Source organism: Dinoponera quadriceps, unplaced genomic scaffold (genome assembly GCF_001313825.1).
Source record: "Dinoponera quadriceps isolate SergipeBrazil2010 unplaced genomic scaffold, ASM131382v1 scaffold2982, whole genome shotgun sequence".
NCBI classification, from domain to species: domain Eukaryota; kingdom Metazoa; phylum Arthropoda; class Insecta; order Hymenoptera; family Formicidae; genus Dinoponera; species Dinoponera quadriceps.
In genome coordinates, this window is record NW_014557404.1 from 64674 (window position 1) to 92145 (window position 27472).

The following is a 27472-nucleotide window of genomic DNA, read 5'->3' on the forward strand; positions in this document are numbered from 1 at the left end:
ACGCACCCATTTGTTGACGCGCGCTTTGCGATATCTTCAAGTCATTCTGTCCTTTCATATCCCCGCCATACTGCGCACTTTGCTCTTCATCATTGCACAAATTTCACATTATTGCGTTACGCGACAATCAGATCGAGGCCGTCTTAACGTTAACGATGAAGTAAGCGATTTTCCGGAATTCGCGTATTGCGCAACATTGCGTAATTGCGAGATTACTTACCCGTTTCGCATACTAAACTTACAGCTCTTTTTTACTATCTTGTGCACAGAATGTCGTAATTTCGGAACGAAAGAGAGAGAAAGAGAAAGTCGTGTTGAATCGTTTTATTGAATCATATTTTATTCATTTTTTTTTGTTTGTTTGGAGAATTTAAAAAAGATATAAGTAAATAGACAATATTTCGTAAATCGTATATTAAATTTCGTAAAAGATTTAATATATGTAGGATGACCGACCAATCAACAATTTGCACAATATTGCTTGCGCGTATAGAATGATGATGGCACTTGCACGGCAATTATTGCTTCGGACAGGCGCACGAACGTGTTTATTATGCCACGAGTGGCTGAAACATGAATATGAATGGCGATTTTTTTTTTGGTTCATGTAAGAGCAAAATTAAGGAGTACATTGGCGGTATAATCATCTTTTTGGAATATCCTACTTCGTCGGTTTATTTAACAAACAGTTCTACACGTTTCGTAAATCTATATCATTAGATAGAGAAAAAGATTCCGTATGTATATATATGTGTGTGTGTGTGTATGTATATATGATTACAAAAGGCACGAGTGCACACGCTCTAATCGACAGATATACATATATATATTATTCCTTCTTTCTATAAAAACGGAAGAACGGCAATAATCGCCGTGCATCGGTCGGCAATTCCCGACGAGAGGTCTCGACGAGATAACGAACGTTTCCATTTTTCTCTACGTTCTCTCGTATAAAACCCTAAATTATCAAACGAGCATACTACAAAAATCATACAGCGATACAGCTTACGTACTGCGCGTCCATTCTCTTTATCCTACTTGGTAGGACTCCAAAAAAACAGGACCTGTGATGATTTAGTCCGGTATCTTTCTTTCAGGCGAAACCGATGATCTTTCATCAAAAAGGCCGTGTAAATGCCATGAGTTTGCCGTGGAAAATTGACGGCGCATCATCGAAACGGTACGGAACAATATGTATTTTGTAGTATAGTAATTCTTGTCGAGTGTGTGTATATTCTTAGAAAAGAAGAGTTCCTTTGAAAAATGTAACTCGCGCTTAGACGATGTAAATTGGCCTTCAAAGAGGACGAATCGCGGCGGCTCATCGTCATCGTGTTAACTCTTTACGGAGAGAGGCGTGACGTTTTCATTCGACGGCTACACGCGTCATTTACGCGTCGAATGAACTCGTTATTATCTCCGGTTGCTTGTCAGATTAAATTATTTTGTGAAAACTGCCGGACGTTAATGCGCAGGATATGTCTCACGATATATCGCTGTAAAGAGTTAAGAATTGCAACGACGCGGAACCAGATCTCACTAAACAGGCTTTGCGCAAGCCCTAATTTAATACTGCCTTCGAAGCGAATGTGTGTTTTTGACGTAACAAAGACCAATGTACACACACGAGAAATGAGGTGTAGGGAAATTTCTCTCGTAGAAAAGTTGCTTGTTGCAGTCTTCTCGTTTGCATCGTGTCCTACGAAGATTCACAGTTTTTCCGAAGACGTATAAATCGAGATTATTGCTAATTATCGAACACGCAGAAAGGCACAAGTCTCATCAAATTAGGTAGTTGTCAACAGCTCCGTGCTGGATAGCTCTTTTCGTTTTTGCGGACAAGAAAATTGGATTTTCACTCGCGATTCCCTATTTTGGTGGTGACATTCCTTAGAAAAGATAGGAATTTTGGCAAATCTTGTTTTGTTTTTCTTCTCCTCTACTTTTTACCCTCAGCCGATGGATGAATGTGACAGCGAACATTCGAATAATATTCGTCTTCTACTTCCTCGACTCGGCTTCCCCTTTGGTTAACGCTAAGGGTTAAACGGATATCCTCCGTTTTTCCGACAACGGGACCAATTGACGTCGTTTGTCTCGCGCGCCGGCGAGACAGCGCGCGAAACAGTGTATCGCGATCTTACTTACAGACTAGCAAGCGTGCATCACGACATTACTACACCTACGCACCCTTCTGCCTACTACTCTTACTGAATTAATCATCTTTGTACGATTTTGTGCATCATGCACTAGGAACAGATCAAACGGTTTTCGCGGGAAGCACGCCGATCGATCGTCACATCTGACGAGATTACCGTCTCCCGATCGTTATTTGATCGCGTCGTCACGAGATAGGGGTTGCTGCCGGATTAATTAAGTGTCAATTCAAATACAAATCGATCGATTTGGCGCGGAGAGAAGCAGATTCTTGCAGAAGATCGATTTAAAAGAATCGGGAATCCATGGGTTCTCCCTGTCTTAAGATTGTGTAATCTGCGGAATAATAATACCGTGTCGTAGGCCGATTAATCTGTTTCAAGCCGGCAGCTGTGAAAACACAAGTAGGAATATACACTGCAACCTGATTGTAAAAGGAAGACGATGTCACGCACGATCGGCATTCTCCCGGCGAAACGCAGTATCTTACAGATCGTCCTCTTATCGTGATAATTCGAAGCGAGCGAGCGCAATAGCCGAGGCGTACGGTTCTCGTTTCTCATCAACAAAACCGCGATGTTTCGTGTGTCTTATGAACACACATATATATATGTATGTATATGTACGGCCAAGTTAACGTACGACCAGGAAGTATCGCGCGTACGCTATTCTAAACCAAAAACCGTCCCGCAGTTGTGGAGTCCGCGAAGAAGCTGCGCGCGTACGGCCGACGCGACACGAATAAGTAAAGTGGAGAGAGAGAGAGAGAGAGAGAGAGAGAAGCAAAAATGTTAATTTCCATGAATATTCAGCGTGGAAACTTTAGCCTGGGTAGAACATCGTGGCGGAAATTCGCAGATCGCGAATTCTAATTTAGTCCCCTCGTGCATGTAATTACAGTTAAATTAAGTCGAACACTCACCGATCGATCGGTCGAGAGACCCTGGAAAGACAAAATCTTAATAAACAAGAAGATAATAAAAATTAGGCCCGTGCAAGGAGTGTTTGTACACTTGGAGATTTTCCACTTATCAAGCGTCAATTTTGGGCTACGAGGTTCGATATTTCTCTTCTCGATGAGTGAGATAAAGATCTTTTATCTAGATGGAAATATATCCAAGTTGATGCTAATCCGCAAATGTAACATTCCCGATTACGAGGAATCACACTGAAACTTTGCGTGACTGCGTCTCCAATCCTGACGACGTGTCTCTTGCATCAACTTAATATAATACGGTTCATCCTGCTGGTCGAATTATCATTTTACCGCTGATCGATGGATTCCACCCGCTCGAATGACAGATGAATCGAATAACGGATATCGTGCAGTTATCTCGCGCAAGATAAATTAATAATCGAAATTATACGATCATTTCGCACATTCGGGTATCATATATCGACCGTATGCGCTCGCGCCTCGTCAGCCGTACGAAATGCGCGTACTAATTAACAATCTGTCTACCATTAAGAAAGTGAAGCGTAGATGAAAGCTCGACCACGCGAAAGCTCTGCCCTTTGTCGCCTCCGTCGTCGTCGTCGTCGTGTTGTCATCGTGCTATCGTGATAGGAAGGATACGGGAACCGGGAGTCACGCAGGAGAGCGACTCGGTTCCAGGGGGAGAGGGGGAGGGAGGGAGAGGGGAGCGTTCGTCGACATCGCGTCGTATCCGTCGTCCCCGCCGCCGCCGCCGCCGTCGTCGTCGTGTAGACGTCGCGACGACCATTTTGTTTCGCCCTGTTTCGAGGCGTCGAGCGCGCCGTCATCCGTAAAGCTACTCGCGGTGTCGAGCAGCGAGGGGCCGATATGGTGGTATTAGCGTCGGATGACGTGCGGTATTCGCGAACGGCCGCCGTGGGCCGCCGTTCCTCGCGCCGGGCCCAGCGCGCCTCATTTGCCCTCCAGGATCTCCTGAATGCTGACGTACGAGCCGGTGAGGAAGCCTAACACGCCGAAGGAGATAATAGCGAGATTCTTCCAAAGCCGCCAGTTCCACTTGCCGAGGCCGTTCTCCAGCTCCCACACGGTCACCAGCTCGATCACCGACGGGAACATGAGACCAAGGGTCGAGAGGCACACCGCGCCAACGAGAGAGATAAACGGGCCGAGATTGGGGATGGCAATCGCCACGCATACCGTGAAGATCACCAGTGATATACGCAGGAGGTATTCGCCGAACAATCGTCGCGAGCCGAAGTATTGCTTGAGGTTCTTCCAGATGATCTCCATGGGCACGTAGAACTGGAGGCCGTAGGTGAGGAATATCGCCACGGCGATCATAACCTTGGCGGACTGGGCGAGCACTTGGTCCTGCGGCGGATTGAGTGTGATGGAGGCCTTCGTGTTCTCACCGTACTTCCAGTAGCCGAAGAAACCGACGGTGCTGTACAGCAGCACGACGAAGAACATGCCGGTGTTGAGGACACCCGGGCAGCCGATGAAGTGCGTCGGCGTCTTCATATTGTTCTCCAACGGCATTACCTAAGAGAGTAGGAGGGGGACAGAGATAGAAAGAGAGAGAGAAAAATTACAGATGCGGGCGAATTAAAACCATGAGCGAGCGAGCGAGCGGAAAATTATGCAACGCATTAAAGCGGTGTCACGTGTGTCAAACTGACGTCAATGCCGCGCGGATGTATTCGCGCGTTAACGCATTCCGCGCGAACGAGGGCGTGCCGCGTGGATTTACGCGAACTGGTATTCCGTGACCGTCGAACGTGACCGTTAAATGCTCGAACGTGTCCGACAACTGAATACAAAGTTGCTTTTGTATCGCGCGCAGTATCGTGACATCTATTTCTCCGCGGTGATTTACGGTACAAACGACCCTGATCGAGATTCAACTTGTAATTTCACCTTGACTTCTGATGTCACCGTGAACGACGCTGAGAATTCGAGACGAACGGGGCGAAAGACCGTAGGATCGTAAAATGCAATACTTACAACGCCAATGCCTTCGAGTGCGAAGATGGCGGTGCCGAAGAAGAGAGGTAGCTGCGACCAACTCGAGAAATTCGGCACGTCGTCGATGGCGGGTAGATCGCTGAAGATGTAGTAGAAAGTAATCCCCATACCGGTGGCGATCAGTACGTTCGCCACCATTGAGAAGGGCGCGAGGAACTTGAGATTTCTCACGAGGGATAAGACGACGAGGAACGGCAGCAGGGCGGCCATGTAGATCCGCAGGTCCTTGTCCGTCGCCGTGTAATAGTCCACGACTTCCTTTACGTTGGTCGAGATAAAGACGATGTACACGCAGCAGCAGCCCACCAGATCGATCACCAGGAACGTGTTGATCGTCGCCCTGAAAGTCAATCGGACGCGTGACACAGCGACGTGATGGACAAAACGGAGGGTCTACTGATTAGAACCTGTTACTCTTCGACAGTTCGGTGCTTTGAAGTCAACTTCGAAGAAATTTCGATGCTTATATGTTGAAACTTCGAAGTTTCGGTCTTCGAATTTCGAAGCTTTGAAATTTCGAAGGCCTACGAATTTGTTTCAGAAACGGGAAAAATGAGTGAAGTATAGGATAGAACAGATCGTTGATATGTAAATGCTCATTGGTATTTTCCTTGATATTGATATTGATATTCATATTCGAAAATAAAAGCATAGCTTTGTAAACAATCTTCTTTAATTTATATAATGTAATACTTCATTTTTTATATTTTGTTATCTACGAAATCCAAGAAATGTAATCGAGATGGTTTTGCATGCAATGCAATTATTTAACCCTCAATAAACAAACAAAAGAATCTGGGATATGATGGTACCATGAAATATGGTGTTAGGTGACAAAGGGTGGTTTCCGTAACAAATTTTCCCGTTTCCATAACAAGTACGCGAATCTCCGACATGTCGAACTTCAAAGACTGAAACTTCCAAAATTAGAGCTCCGAAGGACTTCGATCTTCGAATATTTTGCATCAAAACTTCGCTTCTGTGAAGCTTCGAGCACGAAGATCTCGGAGGAAAATTACACACCTAATCCTGACGAGCCTGTCCATGATTAACTATTTTTTTTTATGCTCGAAGAATAACGTTATCTCCGCGCGATTTCTTCCGGCTTATTTCTACCGGATCCCCGGTGAAACGTAGCGCGGCGTCTCCCGCCGCCCAAGTAGAAATTAAACCAGTTTCTAGCCAATAAATGGCCAATAATTCTCTAATTAGCTAGTTTTCGACCAGTTTTACCGGCCAAAAACTTACAAGTTTGGAAGACTTTTGCTTCGACAATAATCGGATAGTAAATTTAGCCAGTTTCTGACCAGTTCCTAATAAGATTTTGAGCATTCCATTTATTTATTATTTTGCCAAATTTCTGGCTAGGAAATGGCCAAGAAACACTAAGCAGAATTTTAAGAATTTTTGCTGGAGAGAAACTGTTCAGTATTAACTATTTTTTTCTTTGGAATACTTTATGGCAAGTAACCGGCCGAGAAATAACAGTTTTTTTTTATCTCTAATTTCTGAGTAGTTACTGTCTAATCAATTCAAACCGGTAAAAACTGTAAGTAAAAACTGTCCAGTTTCTGTCTAGCGACTAGCTTTTTCCCTAACATTCTTCTATTCGGGCGCGATTACACTTACTTGGCGAGTCTGGCGTATTTCTGAACGGGTTCTGGCCCGTCCAAGAAAGCCGCCTCGGCCACGTCGGCGAAGCCCAGACTGGGCGTCTGCGTCCGCCTGCACAGCCGGTGGGCGGACTTGACGAGTATGTGGACACAGTAGGTGCAGACCGCGCCGATGAAAAAAGTGGCGAAGAGCCCGAAGGCGAGGCCGGCGTTACGGAAGGCCATCGGCATCGCGAGTATGCCTGTACCCAGGCTACCCTTGAGCAGATGTATGAGCGTGTCCAGGTCCGATGTGGGATGGGCAAGCTTTCGGTGCTCGAACGGGTCGTAAAGGGCGGCCTCCTCGTCGATCTGTCGTTCCACGAGCGGCAAGGTCGATCCGTTCGTGACCGTAATGGGCACGTCATTTTTCTCGCACTTGTATCTGCAAAACCGGCGGCTTTAGTATGTCGCGGTGCACGGCGCGTACGGTTTCCGTGAGAGTGGGATGTAGATTACAGGTAAATATATATATACAGGCTATCTCAGAGCGATGCCGCCGCTCCTTTGATCTACGAACTGTTCGACCAATCCGGTCGGTTTAATCATCGGTGATCCGAGGTGAGAAAAAGAAAAATAAGCTCAAGAATATCCCGGGAGGTCGCCGGGAAGAGAACGCGCGCGTGCGATTGAATTCTCGTTAAGAGGCTATTGAGAGACGAGCTGATCAAAGAGCGCATAGGTGAAAGGAGCGGCGTCGGTGTCTGTGACATCCCGCACGTTTATACATAATTTATCTCGCGGATCGTGGATAACGTGAGTATATAGTGTTACGTGGGGACCTGGTCCTGTTTTCACGCACGGTACGCGGCGTTTTCCTCGTGCCCGGCGATGATTTGCATCACGACGCGTGATGTGAGGGAGTATATAATGAGATAGTGAGCCGAAATGGAGAGATGGTACTCTTTCTCGCACGCTCGCATGCCGAGGGATTCGGAAAGAGAGAGAGAGAGAGAGCGAGGGGATGCAGACAAGGTGCGAGACATATGGCGAGAGTTGCATTCAGAGGCCGCGGCGCGAGGTCTGCTTCTCTTAACGACGGTGGTTTTGTTTCGCGGAGAGCGAACGACGATGAGAGGGAGAGAGAGAGAGAGAGAGAGAAAGAGAGAGCTGCGCGCTACCTCGTTATTAAGTCGTTACGTCTGCGTTTCGAGTGCATTAAAGCGCGTATCGTTGATAAAAACAAAAGAAAAAGGAGGAAGAAGAGTAGAGAGAGAGACTGAGAATGCCGATATTAAGGCGCGCAAGGCCGGGAAAGAACAAGCGTCGAAAGAGAGACAGAGATTCTGGGTGTACTCGTGTAGTGAACTTCCGATCCATTCGGCCATTCGCTAGTATCTTATCGCTTTTCCTCAAATGATTTTCTCCTAGGTACTCGTAGATTTTTTATTTGGATTAACGACAAGTTGCTCTCACACACACACACACACACACATGTACACGGAGTTCCATTCGAATGAGATGATTTATTAATTTAACGAATAAAGGCGTTTAAAGAAGGAAAATGGTGGTCGTCATTTCCTCATTATAATGAGTTCACGGTATCTCCTGGAGGCGTCAAGTTATTCCAATGACGCTACGTAATTCAGTTATTACGCTAAATGCGTAAGCGTTATCGCTCATATTTTTTATCACCTCGTTATTTCTTTTCCAACGTTATCATGTCTCTTGTCTCACGCGGACGTAAGCCGCACGACGAGTCTTATGTGGAAATCCGATTCTTTTATGAAAATTGCTAAAAAGCTCACTTTAGAACTATCGAAAGATTCATACACAAAGAGACCGTTATCTTGGATTGAATGTTCACCTTTTTTCTTCAGCAGATCGTCATTGCTAATTGCAACCTAAAATGCGACTTTACGAGGGACCGCGCGAAGCGTTTCCTCATTGACACTGCTTAGCTATAATGATATGTCGAATAAGCGCATTCCATCGGCCGCGCGTTACCGATTTCCCTCCCGCGCTCGCTGGATTCGCACTCGATCGCAGACGCACAACTGCGCTTTGAAAGGTCGAACGAGATAGCAAGCGAATGATTTTAGGGGCTACGTTAATAATTAACGACAACAGCTCGAGACATATTCAGGCAAACACACCTCGTCTTGGTAATTGATACAACTTTGTATCGTACGTCTCGCGTATTTCCTTTCGAAGAGAGACACGCGTGTGTGATTAAAATTATCCTTTTGTGTGTACGTATATGTATATACGTATGTACGTGTGTCCTGTATGTAAGTGTGTGTGTGTATGTGTGAAAGAATGAAAGAGAGGGAAAGAGAGAAAGAGAGAGAGAGAGAGAAAGAGAGAGAAAGAAAGAAGGGTGGAGGGGGAGAGTACACGCGGTATATGTTGTTCGTGTAAAAATTCGTAAAAAAGGTAGGTGTGTAGGTATTATAGGTACCCATATTTTTTAGGTGCGGTAGTTTCTCTCCGTAGTCGTGCGAAGCTTTCTGTCGAGAAAGCTCCGGGAATAGAGTCTGTGTGTGTCCGTCACGTGTTACAACGTGACGAAGAGTTCACGCGCCGCGGTACAGGCATATAGTGAGGGCAGCTGCAACCACCGCACTGCATCACCGCGACGCCCAGCGCCACGACGCAGTACGACGACTAACAAGCCTCCTTCGCCTTCCGTACTTTTTTCGCACTTGGCCGAGTATATATTTTTTTTATTCTATATAGATATACTTTTTTCGTTTTCGTGTATTTTTTACTTTTTTTTCTCTACACACGTCGAGCGATCTATCACCGAATCGATGCCAATGTCTCGGCTTTGGCCACGGAATTTTGCAATGCGTCCGATGATGATGTTTTTTTTTTTTTCGTCGCGTCTAAGTCGCGTCGTCGTGTGTGTGTTCCGTCGAGCTTTAAAAACAACGTCTCACAGGCGTCGGTCCGACAGTACCGTATTTTTTTTCTATTTTTTCTCTACGTTAGTGTCTTTTCGTATTTTTTTTTTTTTCATTTTCGTTCTCTTTCGTTATTCGCAGAGCACTTTCATAGAGCCCGAATCTACGCCCGGAGTTTATACGCAAGTCTGGAATCATATAAATGCACATATTATACAGTAAAGACAGGCAGATCTCCTCTATTTTCTGGGAAAATATTCTGCTTTTGCATACCGCATGACCTCTACACGAAGCATTCTCGATCAGCGACGAGATAACCGCGACGATTCTCCTTCTCTGCTGCGTTTCAGGCCGCGCTGGGGAGGACTCGCGCGATACTCTCTCGGCGTCGCAAATTATAAGGTACAAAACGCGCACGTAAGAACGATAATGCGATGCAAATTGACGGTTAACGGGGCGTAATGGATTTTCTTTGTCCGGCGGATCTCTTTCACGAAAGACGTCGCTCACGTCTAATTATTATAATACCAGCGCATGTGTCTTCGAAGTTCGCTACTGAAGGCTGTTCCTACGAAGTCATTACAATTCGTTAAGTAGGATTAGAAGTTGCTGTGTGTGTATGTATGTGTGTGTATGTGTGCGCACGTGAGCGACTAATCGTACAGACACAATGCCGCCCGGCGAAATCGGCGCAACGCGGCGGTGCTATGAATAATAAGCGCGTGAAACTCGGAAACGCGTAAATGCATATGTGCGAAGGTGTCAAAGATCAACCGAGCGCGCGAGCGATTTGCATAAGCTGTTTCAAGGTCGGGAAAATTCGCACGTGCATACGGGAAGAGCGGCGCGCGTCGCGACGGGTTTTGGCGAACGAAACCGGACGAAACGGGCAGCAGAGAGAAGTCTCGTCTCGAGCGCAAAGGGTCCAAAGATATCGTTGCCGCTCCGCTAAATCGATCGACGAGGAAAGCCGATCGTTTGCGTGAAGATCCGATCTTTATTATTATCCGATGACTCTGAGATGCCTTCAATGAGTCAACATTGATCGTTTATCGTGCGTAATATCGAGAGAGAAAGAGAGAAAACTTTCCGTCGTCCGTACGTTGTTCGATCGCAAAATCGAGATGGAAATTTGCAGAGAGAGAGATTGTAGACATGCGCTATGAATCCGTTATAATTGTCTTTCTTCGCAAATATGAGAAAAGGACAGAGAGAAGAAAATCGATTCCATGGTCGGTGGCAAGAAAAAGACGATGAAGCGATTCGGAAACCGCAATAGATCCGAGATTCGGTGATTCTTTCTTTTTTTTTTCCTTTTTTTTAACGACATCAACGCATGTCCCAGATCGAATGAATTTCTCGTTCGCACGGCATGAAAGAACATTGCACAATAAGCAGCAGGTACATATCTGTACGCACACAAATGAACAACCTCGCACTCGTCCAAGATTCAGCAGGCGGTCGTCAAGCATCCCTGGTGCCAGCTACGCTACGAATTCTACGTCAGCGATCAGGCGGTATGCACGATTAGTGTGGTACTAACGATTAGAGTAGTTTCTCTTTTTAACGATAAAAACAACGAAACAACAAAAGAGAGAGAGAAAGAGAGAGAGATAGAGAGAGAGAGAGAGAGAGAAAGAGAGAGAGAGAGAGGAATGAACAACAACAGTGAGTGAATTAATGTAATCATAGTAAAATAGCACAAAGAATGAGAGAGAATACACAATATTAATGAAAAATGCACAATATATGATCCTCGTGATGTTTTCTCACTCACGTTTGCTTGAGCATTTGGGTTTGGCAAGAAAGCAATGGTGATGATCGGTCGTGGTAGCGGATAGCGAATTGCTCGACTATCGCTGAACCATCATTCGTTCGCGTTGATTTCGTTAATGGAGTTTCGGGACTTACTTGACAAGCACCACGTCTGAGAGTTCGGTTTTCACGCCGTGCTTCTTTGGCTCGTATTCCGCTATCATCGGGCGCATCGGCGTTCTCTGCAACAGGAAGTGTCGAGGAACCGAGTTAATTGCCGCATATATATACACACACACACACACACACACACACACATATATATATACACACATATACACACTCTCATTAGAGACATTCGTGTTAGAGTAGTTCGAAATAAGAGCGCGTTGGCGAATACATTGACATTTTTGGATGCATCCGGACGCCAACGACCGCTCGTAATTTTCTCTTTCAGACGGACTGGGATAGGTCAGTTTTACAAGCCGCCCGAATTATACATAGCCTCCCTTCTCCCCTCCCTCCTTCTTCCCATCGGATGCACACACGCGAACGATCTGTTTTGTTTACTGGCGCGCGATTTTATGCTGATTGAGCCGCCGCTTTGCAACCTGTTCGAGCTGTTTAACGGTGTTACGATGTAATTCGCCGTCGATAAAATCCCGCGTCTCTTAATTCCCGTCGCGGGAGAAATGCTCGAGAAACCGGGGACTTCCGAATTTTTCGGCCGATAAGGGGCAGGTTCCACCTCAACTTGTTGCGAGCATCGTTCCATCCTCGTTTCTCTTGGACATTAAACGGAAACGGAGTGACGCCCGCGCGATCGTCGCGAGCGTCAAGTGGAATCCTGCGCCTATATTCTGTAACTGTTAACGGCAATTTCGCTGTCATTACGTCGTCGTTGCGCATAATATGTGATAGAAAAGCTGCGCGACGAGTACTACTCTAAGTCAGTGACATTCGTCGTTGCGACGTTACAAAGCATACCCTGTTGTGTTTGCATTCTATAACCGTTGACGATAGCGTCGTTATCGTTATGTAGTCGTTACGCAGGCTTTTCCACCATTATATTTGCGTAACGACGACGTAACGATAACGACACTATCGTTAAAAGTTGTAGAATACGACGCCCTTGATTCTGAAACTTTTAACGTTTGCGTCTTGTCAAACAGCAAATCTTCATGGGGACAAAATGTATCACGAAGATGCGCAATACGTTACCGATAAACTAACGAGGCAACGCATTCCGTTATCGATAAACTAACAAGGCTACCATTAACCCCCGATTCCGTCAACTTCGGTTAATCTAACCGAACTAATTAATTCAACGGAATCGACCAATCGCATAGTTCGATTAGCCAACTGATCTATATAATTGGTCAACTCCGTTGAATTAACCGGTCGATCCGGTTAACCGGAATTGGTGGAATCATTGGGGGGGTAAAAGTTGTAGAATAGGGATGCAGCAGGCCTATTCTGTAACTTTTAACGACGAGTTTCGTTATCGTCGCGCAGACATAATACATAATGCATATATAACAGAATAAGAAAGCTGCACAACGACGACGCAATGATACTATTGTGAACAGTTACAGAATACACAAGCACAAGTACCGCCTGAGAGACGCGGCTCGAAGTCGGTGTCGACGGGTGACGGGATCGGGATTTGCGATATCACGACTTCTGTCGACCGAATGAATTCTGCTAAGTAAGTAACAATCATACGCGACCGGCGTCGTCTCCTCGCGTGAGTCATCCCGTTCGAAGCAAACCAGTGTAACTCGCATAACGTATTCACCCTAATGTGGGGACGGTCGTCCGTCGCGACCGACAGGGAGCTCATTTCCACGTCGTGGGCGCTATCGGTGTTCCCCATCTTCGCTCTTTCGTGGAAGCCGCCTTCCCTTCGAATCTATCCTCGGCGAACGGCACACGCGAGCACAACACAGGGAGCTTCGCGAGAGCGTGTGTGTGTGGACGAGCGACGTCACGCGCACCACGTGCACGAACGGCCGACGTCCATCGACGGTGATTGCTACTTAGCGTCCGCTCCGAGCGAGCGAGCGAGCGAGACACCCAACGTGCAGCGCGTCGCTCGATCAATCGACTCGATCAATTGAAATCTCCGGCGGAATCGATCGGAGGACCACGCGCGCGCACGTGACCGAACGGGCCGCGGATCACAGCGACGGAATCACGACGACGGGCCACCACCTCGCGCGCGCACGAAGAGTTGCCTTTCCTTTCGGGAAACGGGGCGTAGTCGTGGTCACCAAGAGCGCCGCGACGTCTCCGTCGCGTGATTCAGGTCCCACCGTTCATATTCACACGACGATCGCGCTTCTTGGCTCCGAAGATGGCGAAGAAGAAGACGAGAAGCGAGGACGAGGAGTCTATCTTGAGACTCGCGGCGGCAGCAGAGGAACGCGAAAATCGACGTCGAGACGCGCGCGCCCGGCCGAATAAAACGGGCCTCCGGCGACGATTATCCGCGCGACGAATCCCCGACGACGATCGAGCCCCGTTTCTTCTCATCCACCTCGCGCGCGCTCTCCCCGGAAAGCTGACGCTCTCTCGATCTATACGGGCCGCGCGCGGCGTAGAAAAGCGCGGCTCCCGCTGCCAAATCTTTCGGCAACGTCTTCCGTCCCGAGGACGGACTCCTTTATATACCGTGCGACTTACGAAAATAGGAAGAGCAAACAGACGCGAGCGCGGTCGCGACTCACGTGAGCCGTGCGTCTCTGCCGGCCATCTGACCGCTAACCGAAAGGTTTAACACGGGATCTGTTTGAACGACGCGACAGACGGACCCCGCCGCCGGTGTCGTCGTCCACCCCCGCAGGTTGACTCTCGAATTAGAGGGTCGCACTCGCGCACACTTCCCCTTCACCACCTTCGCGATTTATTGCAAATTATTCTGCGAGCGAAACGCGGGAAATGCGCAATCGTCGGAAGTCGTGTGTGATGCAACGGTGCGCGCGCGCGGCGCCCACGATGCGACGGTCGAAATACGACGGAGAAGAGCGGACGGTGGACTCGAACGACGGTTATTTATATTGTTTCGACATGCGTCAAAGCATGTTCTCTGAGAGAGAGAGACGTGGTCTTGTTTAAATTTGTCCTCCCGGTCGCAGTCCAGTTGCCGATACGACATTGTTTAACCGATTACCGCCGTAATTCGATCAAGCCGGACGCCGGCGCGGATAAATGGTTGAAGATCGTCCACGGGGAAGTGGTCTATTTAAGTTGGCGTCTCGCGCGAACGAGAGGGTCTCTCTTTCTCTCACGAGCTTATCCTCGAGCGACTACGCAGCATTATTTTCATCGCGAAGTCAAAAGAGAGAGAGAGAGAGAGAGATATCTCTTCTCTTCCCGAGAAGAGATACGCGATGTCTTTACACGCGCCAGAAATAGGCGCCTCGTCCTCCGCTGCGTACGAGAATCCTATGACGACCCGCGTTGCCTTGCGTGATTTGATGTTGGAATTATTACGACGAGTCAGACCGGTGTCGGCGAAATGCACGCGTGTCACACAAATACCGGGCAAATAAAGCGTCGTTTAGAGCGCGGCCGAGAATTTATTGTGCCGTGTCTAAAAGCGCGCGCGAAAACGTCAATGGTACGCCCACCCGTCAATCTGAGGGAATTGTCGGCCGCGAAAATATTCATCTTAACGTCCTCTCGAACGACTGTCTCCTCTTTTCATTTCTCTCTCTCTCTCTCTTCCTCCGTCCTTTTGCGTCGCCGAGGTGCCTCAGTGTGACGTCATTGTTATGTAAGTAAACACGCCGGTTGCGCCCCGGGCCAGATTTGCGCGCAACCCGCCACGATGAATCCGTTCCGATTCGCGTTGAAATTCCGCCGAGCGAGTCCACCACACGTAACCCACACGTGCGTCTCTCTTTCTCCGTGCTTATTTCGGGCACTGGAAATGTCGCGGCGGCGGGAGAGGCGCGTAACGCAGAGGACGAGTCGCACGCGTAATATCCTCCGGGCCGGCCGCATCCTATGTTCCGGCGAACGTCTTTCCTCGGCGCCGGCATTTTGGCGACGTACCCCGCGCATCCCCGGAGGAGGACGTTCCTGTCCGATTAGACACCTTCCGGCGGCATCGTGGACGCGCAGCTGGCACGAATTCGCCGCCGCGCCTATTTCCGTCGCGCGGCGCCTCGCGGCGAGGAAGCGTTCTTTCTTTCCCGCGACGTCGCGATGACGCTGGGAGAGCTCGCGCCTCGTATATCGCGCGTAATTCTCTTTACATATTTATCCTTTCATAAATCGAAGAGATAATAGTTCTCGGAACGCGGCATCGATGCGATTGCTTTTTTCGGCGAACGCGTTAGTAATTGAACGCCTCTCGATCCGACACGATGATGATTGGAAGTTGCATCATCGGCACACGAGCGCGTCTCATGAGCGGAATCCCTTCTTCCGCCTTCCTGTCATGCTAATGAAGACCAATTATTTCGCAGAACCTGCGAATACTTTAGTACGACTTTGGTAGAGTGTCTATAATAAGAGTCTGATGGATACTGCGTGTCTGATTTCTGATTGGCACCGCGATGTTTGCGCGAGCTTCCGGTAAGCTTAGGATAAATGTCAAAGTTATCAGCTGAGTGACAACACAAGCAAAAATTGGCCAAGAGGTCGACGTGGTTTGTTAAAAGAAAAGTGAGTCGGTGTGTTTCATACTGTGATTAATATCTTTTGAAAAGTAAATAGATAAAAAAATAATAAATAAATAAGTATATAAATGCGTAGTGATATTTGTACAAATCAGTACAATTTCTTGACTTATGTGTGGGTTATATTAATCTATTATATTAATCTATTGCAGTATTAAATGTCATTATCTTCACAAATAAGATTCTTATATATTCAATCATAAGTGAATTCCATTTTCACTCGAATGAATTCCATTAAAAAAAAAAATAATGACATTTTGTTAAGAAAAAGAAATATCCGTTACATTCGCGCTATAAGAAAAGTCATTACCAAGTCATCAAAAATAAGTATTTTGGTTCGCACCTATTTTAATAGTATTTGAACATTTCGCGCCTTTTGATCGTGAACTTTGGGTATTAACTCAAACATGGCGGCCATAGCGCTGACGTTCCATTGAGCTCTATATAGTATACTGGAGTGAGCAATCATCAAGGAGTGGCGGTGTCCTATTCGAGTAAATAGAAAAGGACGCACATATCCTTACCTTTGTCATAGATAATATGTAGAAAAGAAACGGATGTTCCTCCAATCTATTTTATCTATTCTTTTCTCCAGCGGGTCGCAGATTTCTACAGGCTTATTCCAATATACTATGGAGCTTAATGCCAGTCCAGACTCCTTACTACAGGGACTCCGAGTTCGACGGGATCGAATGTTTGATTAAGAAAGTGATAGAAATCTTAGAATATTGGTCGCACGATAAAAAAATCTTACGAAGCATGTTGGAATCGTTATTCGCGCCCGGCTTTGCAAATCAAGCGTCATTGTCGGAGAATTAAGAGCAATGACGAATGATCGAGACTTCACGGTGAATAGTAGACACCTCCCGTGGCTGTGGACCCACAGTCTGCGATTGCAATCACGGCGCACGGTAAGCGGAAACCTCGAAATCACAATCGCGGACGTAAGGTGGTTTAATCGGCGACGGGAAGTAGGAAGGGATAAAGCGATATCGAAATGGGGGAGCCAAGCGGCCAAGGCCTTGAAGGCCTAGTCGCGCTAATGGTCGTTGTGTCATTAGCGACGGGAATTTATGTATATGATTACGCGAGCAAACACCCGCGTCGCGATAAAGCGGCGTGACTCGTGACTTCGTTAAATGTATTCTGATATATTGAGTAATCGCGCGAATTGTCGTCTGGCGACGTATCAGTTTTCCGGGTAATATTTCCACGACGCGCTTATCGATGCCGAGATACGTTGCCTTATGTCTCAGCGACGGTCGCCAGAATTCGTCACGGTCGGACCGCGTACGCGCGCGAGCCAAGATAATAGCTAAATAACTCTAGTAGAAGTCATCGGCATCATCGTGCCGTATCGAGCCTCTCAGAAACGAGAGGGAGAGAGAGAGCGTGTACGTCACGAGTAGACAGGCCTCAGCAGTGGCTGACTTGTAATTTTAAAACACAATTTTATCACCCTAATCTTTGTATAAATTATAATTTTGTTTACTCTTTTTATTATTATTTTCTATTATATATAGCGATTTGTCATCAATCACAAGTAGAACGGCTTTCTAATTAAGACTCCAGGCACAAGACATTCATTGTATGTTACTTTAAAATGGTTGGTCTGTCAAATTATTTTCTTAGGAATCCTTTTAAATTTTAGCCGCGTATTGATGGAAATACTATCTACATACGTCTATGAAATTAGAAAATGATTAACCATATGAAAACTGAGATATTCTCAACTAAAGATAACGCTATTTGTATGTATTCCTTGAGATTGATGTCCTATTTTTAATCTTTTACTTTTAATTTCTTTAAAACTTTTACGATTTTTTGGACATTTTCGACAGAATTTCAATGAAAAACTACTGTGATATTAAGGCTGTGACATTATACAACAATCTCAGAATTATTGACTACTCTATTTTGAAGACACAGCTATAGGAAATTTACAATTTATAATAATATCTGCGGTATATGTATACACATATTTAAATATTATTATAATACTTATTTATATACCATTTTCCTTATTATATGTTCACCTCTGTTAGCTCGATTGACATAAATAAAGCATTAATAAGAAAAATAGGAAATAAATAATATCTCTGTGTTTTTAATATTCTGTGTATACTTGTCTTAATTTCGCGCGCTCAAAATTAACACTTATTACTTACTTAGTTAAATAAAATTATAAGGAAGTGTATTCTCTTCAGTAAATAAATTTATGTAGGGATTCCTTAATATGGCCACTGAGAATCCGGCGATCTGCGGACCAACTGCTATCTTAAACAAAGACTTAAGACACAAAATATTGTCCCGAACCGATAAGTCAGCCACTAGGGAGGGGAGGGGGAGCTACGTCGAGATCGTCGCGCGAAATCGAGGCTTCTCGGCGGGAGAATTTTTGCGCGCGACGAACAAAGTCTCCGAGGCCGATCGCGCCGTCATAATGTGATCGCCCGCTGCTATTTCGGTTGCCGTCGGCGACAATTCGTCCGCTCGTCAACCCGTTGCGTAGGAAAAATTTAGCCGTCAATAGACGCCCGTAAGGAGCGTGTCCAAATATAAGCCGCGAGCTAAACGAGCGAGATGCCGAATCGTAAATCGGCGCAATGGGCTCTCTATTGGACGAAATTGCGGCGTGTTAGAGGTCGCGCGGCGTTTTGCGTTCCTTTCGCCGTGCAGCATGTGACTTCAATGCCGCAATAACGGCGAATTGCGGGGCTCGGTCTGAATGCGATTGATGCCCTCCCGACCCGCCGGTGTGTCATCTACATACTCTGATAATGCGAATGAAGCAGCCGGTAGCGGCGGCAGCGAAATAACGAATCGACAAATCTGACAGTAACGTCACATCCTCATCCCGGCAAACGGTGAGTTACGTAGCCGCTCTGTAGCCGCGTGGGAGGATCGCGCTCTCGCTCCTGCCTCGCGCCGCCTGCCCCTGAATTATGCGTTCGCGTCGTACATGCGAGGCAGCGCTTCTCAACTGGGATACGCGGAACGAGAAAATACGGGATACGCGTTGGAAATTTCGCTTAACCAGATGTCATTTCAATTCTCCCCTTTTACCCGAACTGGGAGTCAAGATAAATCCGCGTCTGATCTCCGCGACGGTCTCTCGTTTCAAGCTCGTCGTCGTTTTCTAAAGCTCGGTCTACGATGCGCCCTTTGCGTCTTCTTTCTTGCTCTCTGTCTCTTTCCCATAAGTAAATAGAAGTTCCTACAGAAGAAAGATAGAGAGCAAGGAACAAGATGCAAAGAGCACTTCGTAGACCAAGTTTTATGGTCGCGAGAGACGCTATTTACGGCGAAAAAAATTAATGCAACGGAGTCCTTTAGGCGGAGGTGTAAGTCGATGGTGACGGACGTTTCTCTCAGGGAGAGAGAGAGAGAGAGAGAGAGGGACATCGGCGTTTTGCGGCGATTGCGAGTGCGTGCGCGAAGCGCGCGCGCGTTGAACTGGTTGGTAACAGCATTGACCTTCTTAATATGGTCGCGTGGTTTGGCCAGAATCGAGGCTCGGACGAACCAGATTCGTACAATTATGCCTTGTCACCGAGGACAATGAAGAGCGCGCTCCGGGTGGGAGCGTAATGGACGCCGAACGGTTAAAGCGTATATAGTTTTATATACGCGCGGAACAATTCGCTGTTCTCGCGGCGGCGGCCTCCGCAACGCCGTTTTCCTTCTCGATGTTCCCCCGGCGGCCTCGACGATTCTTCTTCCGCCGTCTACGATTGATTCCTTCGCTCCGGTACTCCTTACGTAACGACCGATGGTGAAAGAAACCCAGTGTGTCCCCGCCTGCCTCTCTCACTCTCTCTCGCCTCTCGCCGCCGGTGATCTCTTCCAGGTTGCTCGTCATTTATCATCGCGAGGGAATCGCGCGGATTACTAATCGCTGTTTCATCCTGCGTGCGTGTCGTCGTCTCGGAAATACGACTCGCGTGACTTCTGTACCTTGGGAGAACAGTGAACCCCCCGAGCACGGTGATCGAACGCTCTCTTCGTGTTCCCGCCGTCGCCGCTCGACACTTTCGACGGGCAACACGTGTGCGATCGTCGCTTACCGCGCGCGCTCACGACGCGAGTGACTAACGCGGAATTTAATCGCCGCTCGGTTCGCGTTCGGTAAAACGGATGAATTCCTATTAATAGGCTCACGGCTGATTCACGCGTGTCGATATAAGACGAATACGACACCTGTTGACATTCGCGTCCCTTTCCGTTCGCTGGCAAAGGAAAATATCGCTCGCATTCTCTAAGCTTGCAATTCTTCCGCCGTCGGAACGCCAAACCGACACAGGTCGATTCAAGGTGATTTGACCGCGGTAGATAGCGAAAAGTGGCGGGTGAATAGAAGAGATATGGAAGTTACCCATGCAATTTTAATATATTGCAATCGCATCGACCGATTTGAGTTTAATGTTGAAGATATTCTACGAGCGCGCGGTATCGCGTCCTAATTCAGACAGATATGGAGAGAAAGAGAAAGAAAGGAGGAGGAGGAAGGATGTTCCGGTATGCGCGCACGAGAGAGAGAGAGAGAGAGAGAGACGAACCCGAGTTGAAATTTTAGTTCGATTTAAGTCTACAGACGAGTAGAAAAATGTTGGGGAAAAACTGGTCACTGGACTGAACGGTTTTTACTGGCTTGAATTAATTAGACTGTTCAGAAACTGTCCGAAAAATACTGACTATTATTTCTTAGTTAGTTACTTGTCATAAACTATTCCAAAAAAGAAACATAGTAATTTAATACTGGACAGCAAAAACTAGCAAGTTATTCAGCAAAAACTCGTAACAATCTAGCTAGTGTTTGTCGACCATTTCCTGGCCAGAAACTGGGCAAAATAATAAACAAATGAAATAGTAAACAATTGAATTTCTTAAAATCTTATTAAGAATTTTAACTATCCAGAAGAAGTTTTACTATCCAGTTATCGCCGAAGCAAAAGTTTCCAAAACCTGTATTTCCCTGGCCGATAAGACTGATTAGAAACTAGCCTGTTGGAAAATTACTGGCCAGTTACTGGCTAGAAACTGATCTAATTTCTACTTGGGTACTTGGTTCTACATTAAGTCCCCATTAGGCCTTCCATTGTTGTCGCTCCTTCGATACCGCAAATGGAAAGTTCCATCCATTTACTCCGTATGAAGACAACGTAGAAATAAATGGATTTAACGCAGGACTGAGATTTCGACTCGGGTCGAGAGATCGACGTTCCAAATAGCGCGTGAAAAAAGGTCACGTTTACTGCAGCCCAATCAAACGACAGCTTCGCACTTTAGAAATCGCTGATGGCCGGGTGAACGGAAGCGTGTTTGCGCGCGGTATCGAGTTAACCAGCGTGTTCCGTTAAGTCCTCCGCCGCGGAAGCGAGAGTCTTCGCCCGTTGCGAGAAAAATACGAGCTCTCGCAAGGTCGGCATACGCCCAGAACGGTATTTCCTCGCGAGGACGGAAATGAGCGGCGAACATGGTTATGCCGTCTTGTAATTGCTCGGACGGAAGTGGACGGCGGGAAGGACCTGCGTCGTTAGACCGTTAAAGTCATCGCTATCGTCGAGCAGCTAAAGAGCGCGTCGAGTGGTGCACCAGACTCCTCGGAATAGTGGCCGGGACGAAGAAGGGGACTAGAAAGAGGGGAACGTTGGGGCATAAGAGGGGAAAGAACGGAAGGAAGAAGGGGAAACGCGAAAGGAAAGAAAAAGAGTGAGAGGAGGGAGGATGAAGGGGGAGATGGGGCGATAGGTGGATAGAGAGAGAAAGAGAGAGAGAGAGAGAGAAAGAGAGAGAGAGAGTGAGGGAGGGAGGGAGGAAAGGAAAGAGAGATAGAGAGAGAGAGCAGTCCGTTGAGGAAATTTCCATGACGTAGTTCACCCGCATCGTGCGACGCGCTATCGTCGTTACACACGTTATGCCTGACGTTACGACTGACCGAGCGTAGACCTAGACCACTATTTGGGGCCGAGAGACGGTCGTTCTCGACATCGAAAATTACGTCTCACATTACGAAACAAAGGCGACCGACGATGATTTTCGCCCGAGGGCGAACGGGGCACAAATTGAGAGTCAGGTGGAACCGAGGGGTCCGCGGTGTGCGGAGGTGTACTCCCTTTACACGTTCGGTATAATGAAATACCGGTTTCTACAAAATTCTGTTACGACGGAGAAATCTCCTATTGGGGATACGCGAGTTCCCCGGAGCGAATTCTCAAGGCCCGGATCTCTCTCTCTTTCTCTCTCTCTCTTTCTGCCGTGCTCTCCGCGAACCGCTCCGATTGTCACGACGAAGCGGATCGTGGGACAAGCGGTGCATTAATAAAAATTACCCGGAGGAACTAATTGCGATCTCTTTCCGTTCCGCTCGCGTTGACTTGATATATGAAAATCCCACGCATCTACGTGTTCAGTAAATAATAATAATAATACGCTGGAATATATGTGATTCCCGGGCGCACAAACGGATTCAGCCGGCGCGATTCGCGCGAAGAGTGAGAAGAAATAGCTGCGCGGGTATCCGTGCGCGCGGGTTAAATTTAACCCACGTAACCCGACGGGACGGCTGTGTGTCTCGCTACCCGCGGTTTGTTCACCGCGTGGCATCGATCGCCGATGCAAAGTCAACGCACGGCGCACCGAGTCTCGAGGAAAACTATCCTCGTCGTCGCCGATCGATCGGGGTCACCGTAGAAACCTGGGAGGCTCGATCGCGAGGCGATGGAGAGAAGGAGCGACGTTCGTGCACCGTATGGAGTCGCACAATGCGGCGAAAAATCGTAGAGGGTCGCGCCGACGATCTCACAGCCGATCGATCAGAATTGATGTCGAGAGCATGTCGTTTCGAAAATATGTTATAACCCGAGTAGAAATTCAACCAGTTTCCAGCCGGTAACTGGTCAGTAATTCTCCACCTAGCTAGTTTCTGATCAGTTTGATTGGGAGCCAGAAACTTGCCAGTTTGGGAGACTCCTGCTTCGATAACAACTGGATTGCTAAACTAGTCAGTTTCTCATTAGTTCCTAATAAGATTTTCAGCACTTCATTTGTTTACTATTTCATTTGTTTAATATTCTGCCTAGTTTCTGGCCAGGAAATAACCAAGAAATACTAGCCGGATTGTTGTGAGTTTTTGCTGGATAGATACTGTCCAGTATTAACTTACTATTTTCTTTTTTTTTTTTTGGAATAGTTCATGGCAAATAACTGGCCAGGAAATGACAGTCAGTATTTTTCGGACAGTTTGCCGAACAGTTACTATCTAATTAATTCAAACCAGTAAAAAACTGTCCAGTTTCTGTCTATAATTAGTAGCAACTAATTAGTAGCAACTAACTGTTCCCTAATATTTTTCTACTCGGGAACATACTCGGCGATACGTGACAGCTTGAAATTTCGCGTACAGTTTCGAGCACATGGTGCGCAGTTTCGCGTCACGCCAAGTCGGCGATCAAAAAAAAGAAAAAAAGTAAGTAGCGCATGCCCACAGGTCCGACGATTTGAAATTCATCACGTCGATGGCTAATCGCGCAAAGGTAAATATTGCATGTTGAATAACTCGGTTCGCGAAGGCTGGCTGGTCAAAAATACGCTTTTATGCCGCGGCCGACTTTCGTGTCCGCCAAAAGCGAGTTATAAAAAATCTTATTGCGCGATAAAAAAGAATTATATTCCGCTCGATCAGATAGAGAGAGGGAGAGAGAGAAAGAGAGATAGAGAGAGGAAAAATCGCAAGTTCGCGTGCACGAGTTCTCCTAGACTGAACCGGAAGATTTCTATGAACATACGTGTTATCACGACCTCTTGCGAAGGTACGTGAGTTTGTTTTTTCCAAGACGCAATATCCGGCGCGTTTATCACCTCGCGATAACGGAACGCGGCTGGGCGCCGAGCTAAGACGGACGAAATTGTATTGATGAACGGCGGGCGTATCTCATCAAGATATCTCTCGATAAAATTTCCCGACTCATGAAAGTTCATTAACTCGGAAGTAATTCGTGATAATAAATGACGCATCGCGCATACCGCGCGCGCGCGTATTAGTTAATTCAAGGAATGCGACCTCGCGATGATAAGTAGAAGGGGAAATTCTTTTTTTCATTCGAACAGCTTGTCGCAATCGTGCGGTGACTCAAATGGGCATGAGATATTATCGCTCGCTGTATCGAGCAAAAAGAAAACAGTTAACGCTAATTGCCGGTTGAGTGTTACGCACAGCGTGCGATTCGCGAAAAAATGCTTCCGTATCTCTACGTCATTTGTCATCATAACGAAGTTATCGATCGAACAGTATCGCGTAACGCGGGGAAACGGACCTCGCATTACGCCGTGTTACGATAAGGGGGGAGCGATCGAATTTGCGTCCGAACGTTTCACATAGTGTTGTTATGCCGGAGGAAAAATAAAAACGAACATCCTACGTTAACGTTTATTGTGTCCCGATATTTCGTTGTGTTCACTTTTGTTATGTTTCGTTACGTTGATTACCACTCGAAAGACAGTTGAATTTCTAGATTTTGCAGCCAGTGAAGTATCTCACTATGATGTGCAGGAAAAAAATGGTCTTAAATCAATTACAAATATTCTCACATATATAATCAAGAATATTGTAATATTCTTCGAAGATTTTTAGTCTTCAATTGTGCGCAAGTAATACTTGCGTCGATACAAATTCAATCAAATCGAGACTGGCAATTTCCTAAGAATATTATAATATTGTTTATACGTGAAAATATCTATTATAGATTTAAGACTATTTTCTCTTCATCATGTACGTCATATTGGCTATAAAATCTATAAGACTAATTAAGACTAATTTTTTTCCGCATCTATATACAATAACAACTATGCAGTTTTGCGTGTAAATTTAACGCTAAGTAATAGATTTGTCGCAAGAGTCCCGCCTGACGCGATACTCGAGCGTTCATTTCGGCGGTCTCGCGGAACTGGGTGCGGAATAAGCGATAGCGAGTAGCCGCGCAATAACCGCGCGGTAACCGCGGTGTATCGCGCGGCACAACTTTTTTACCTTCGCCTAAGTGCGCTCGCGTAATTATGCGATTGTTACACGCATACACACGACCGTACGTAATCGGGATGTGGGCGCGCGCGCGTGTAAACGGAGGGAAGCGCGTATGTGTGCTTCACCTCGTGACGCTCGAGGTGCGCGCATTTAGCGAGTGCGGTTTTACGCGACACACTTTAGCGCGTTATACCATTGTGCGGCGGACAGACAGACGGACCGCCGCGATATTAATGCGTAACATTAAGTCTGTTGGTTCGCGACGACGCGTCGTCGGCGATTACACGCGGCCACGGACGGCCACGTGGCGATCGCATGTATGCACGTCCGAAGGAGCGAGCGAGAAACGCGCATAGGCGGCAGTCTCGGAGCGCTCGGAGTCAAGTACTCGAATATGCCTTATCATATCTTTTAGAATTAGCAATTGAAATTCATGGTTTCGCGGCGCCAAGCGCGTCGCGCGCGCCCAACGCCGTTCAAACTCCGGAGGTCAGACGAACATTCAACGCGACTTCGTCGGGGCTCGGTTATTGTGCTCGCGGGCGATTATAAAAATTCAAGTCTCCAAATCCGCAACTCTCCCCAAACGCTCTATTTATTCAACACACGCGGCGAAGAAATGGTACTTTGTGTAAATACGCCTCGTCGCGCGCCTCATAAATAATGAGCCGAACGTGGTTTCATTTATGACGCTCGTATATAGCCTTGGAGGCCGCCGAGTTCTTCCTTTTTTTTCTCTCTTTAAGGAAAAAAAACACGTCTCTCGCGGGATACATTATATCTGGTCTGGTAAGATGACGCGACCTTTTTTTCCGCGTCACGTCTCTCGCGGCACGTGCGATTTCATTTTACCGGCTGCGTCGCGCGCGCGAGATAATTGCTTTGCGCGAGCATGAGGAGTAATTTTACCTCGACGCTTCGCCGGCCGAACGCGAGGAGCGGAAGCTTTGACTCGTTATTTCCCAAGCTAGCTTCTTTTCCCCGTGTTCTTCGAAATTCGCGCTATATTTTATCTCCTCTTTTCTTATTTTACGAAAAAAAAAGAAAAGAGAGAAAACAAGAGCGTTGCCACCACTCTCGATCAATTTCGACGACGGCGCGCGGCTGTTTTTAGCAGCAGCGGCTCTATAAATAGAAGGCCACTCACCTGATTTTTGCCCCCGTGCACCGCCGCTGCGAGATTCTTCGTGTTATGCGACATCTCGATGAACGTCGGCCGGTCGTCGTCGTACGTTGCAATAGCGCGCGTCGTCGAAGGCCTCTAATTCGAAGGATGCAAACAGACGTATATAAATATATGTATATAGCTGTATATACTTATGTATATACGATTCCTCCTGTTCCGTCGGACGTCTCGAGGGCGGGGATGCGCGCTCTGAAGTTTCACTGTCAAGCCGGGCTCCCGACGACGGGGAATATCCAATGCTCTCTTTCTCGACGTGTTTACGCACGTGAACGTGTTCACGCGTCGAAGGATAATTATTACCGGCGGTGCGCGCTTACGTACTTAATGCGTGCGTTTGTATGTGCGCACACGTCGTAAGTGGCGGCCTAATGTGCGAGCCTTGTGCGCGCGAACTTGTAATTCATGTAAGGGCTCGTCTCTCGGGCGAGCGCGGTGTCACACTGATCTCCCGTCCTCTTTTCGCATTAACTTCCCTCCGCAAGCGCCGCTAGCAAGGTACACACTGCGTGGAGGTCTCCCCAAGGTGGGGGGGCAGCCGACCAGGAAGGTGGGGGCAGTTGGTCGGCGAGCAGGTAACGAGGAAGGGGAAGGGAGAAGAGATAAGTGCCGAGGGAGTGCCGAAGGATCGATGGTGGAGGTCGCCGAAGAAACCAGAATCTTTTCGAAGGGCGCTCGAGGGATCGGTGATTTCCTCTTTAGGGAAACACAACGACCGAGGGGCAGGAGGGTCGCGGAGGAAGCGGTTGGTAAAATGTTACCGGTAGGATTCGACGGTGATGATGATGAAGAAGAAGGGAGAAGGGATGTTTCGTTTCTCGACGCCGATCTGACGCGCGGAAATTGGTTCTCGCCGTTCGTTGTGCCCTGAAGAGACTTGCGCGCGAATGGGTTCGCGAGCGCACCGTAGAGACTCGGACGGGAATGACGGTGCGCGACGCTGTAGGCCGTCGAGCAGTCCCTCCAGATCTCCCACTCTCCCGAGAAGCGTGTACCCTCTTCGTCCCTTTCGACGCCTCCCCTCCCGCGAGACGGGAACGCGCTCGGCAACCTTCTCGCGCGACCGAGCCGCTTCGCGGGATTCCCCTACCCCTCCTCAACGGCGACGCTGCCCCCTCCCCCCTCCCTCTCTCCCAGTGACCATTCTCTGCGCGCGAACGTCTTTTAATAACTTTTTATAGCAACATACGTCGGAAATACTACACTT

At 47.4% G+C, this 27472-nt stretch overlaps 1 protein-coding gene across 2 annotated transcripts; it reads right to left on the minus strand.

The window, feature by feature from the left end:
* Positions 1-397: 397 nt before the first annotated feature.
* Positions 398-27183, minus strand: LOC106749080 (proton-coupled amino acid transporter 4). Of its 2 annotated transcripts, none has more exons than XM_014628161.1 (5): positions 26230-27183; positions 11529-11614; positions 6749-7156; positions 5099-5459; positions 398-4636 (listed from the first exon to the last, which is right to left on the minus strand). In XM_014628161.1, the coding sequence occupies exons 1-5, from the start codon at positions 26281-26283 to the stop codon at positions 4046-4048; spliced, it is 1500 nt and encodes a 499-aa protein (XP_014483647.1). In that variant the 5' UTR covers positions 26284-27183; the 3' UTR covers positions 398-4045. The 2 variants fall into 2 exon arrangements, with proteins under 2 accessions (XP_014483647.1, XP_014483646.1); XM_014628160.1 differs by lacking the exon at positions 26230-27183 and adding an exon at positions 13171-14344.
* Between the last annotated feature and the right edge of the window lie 289 nt (positions 27184-27472).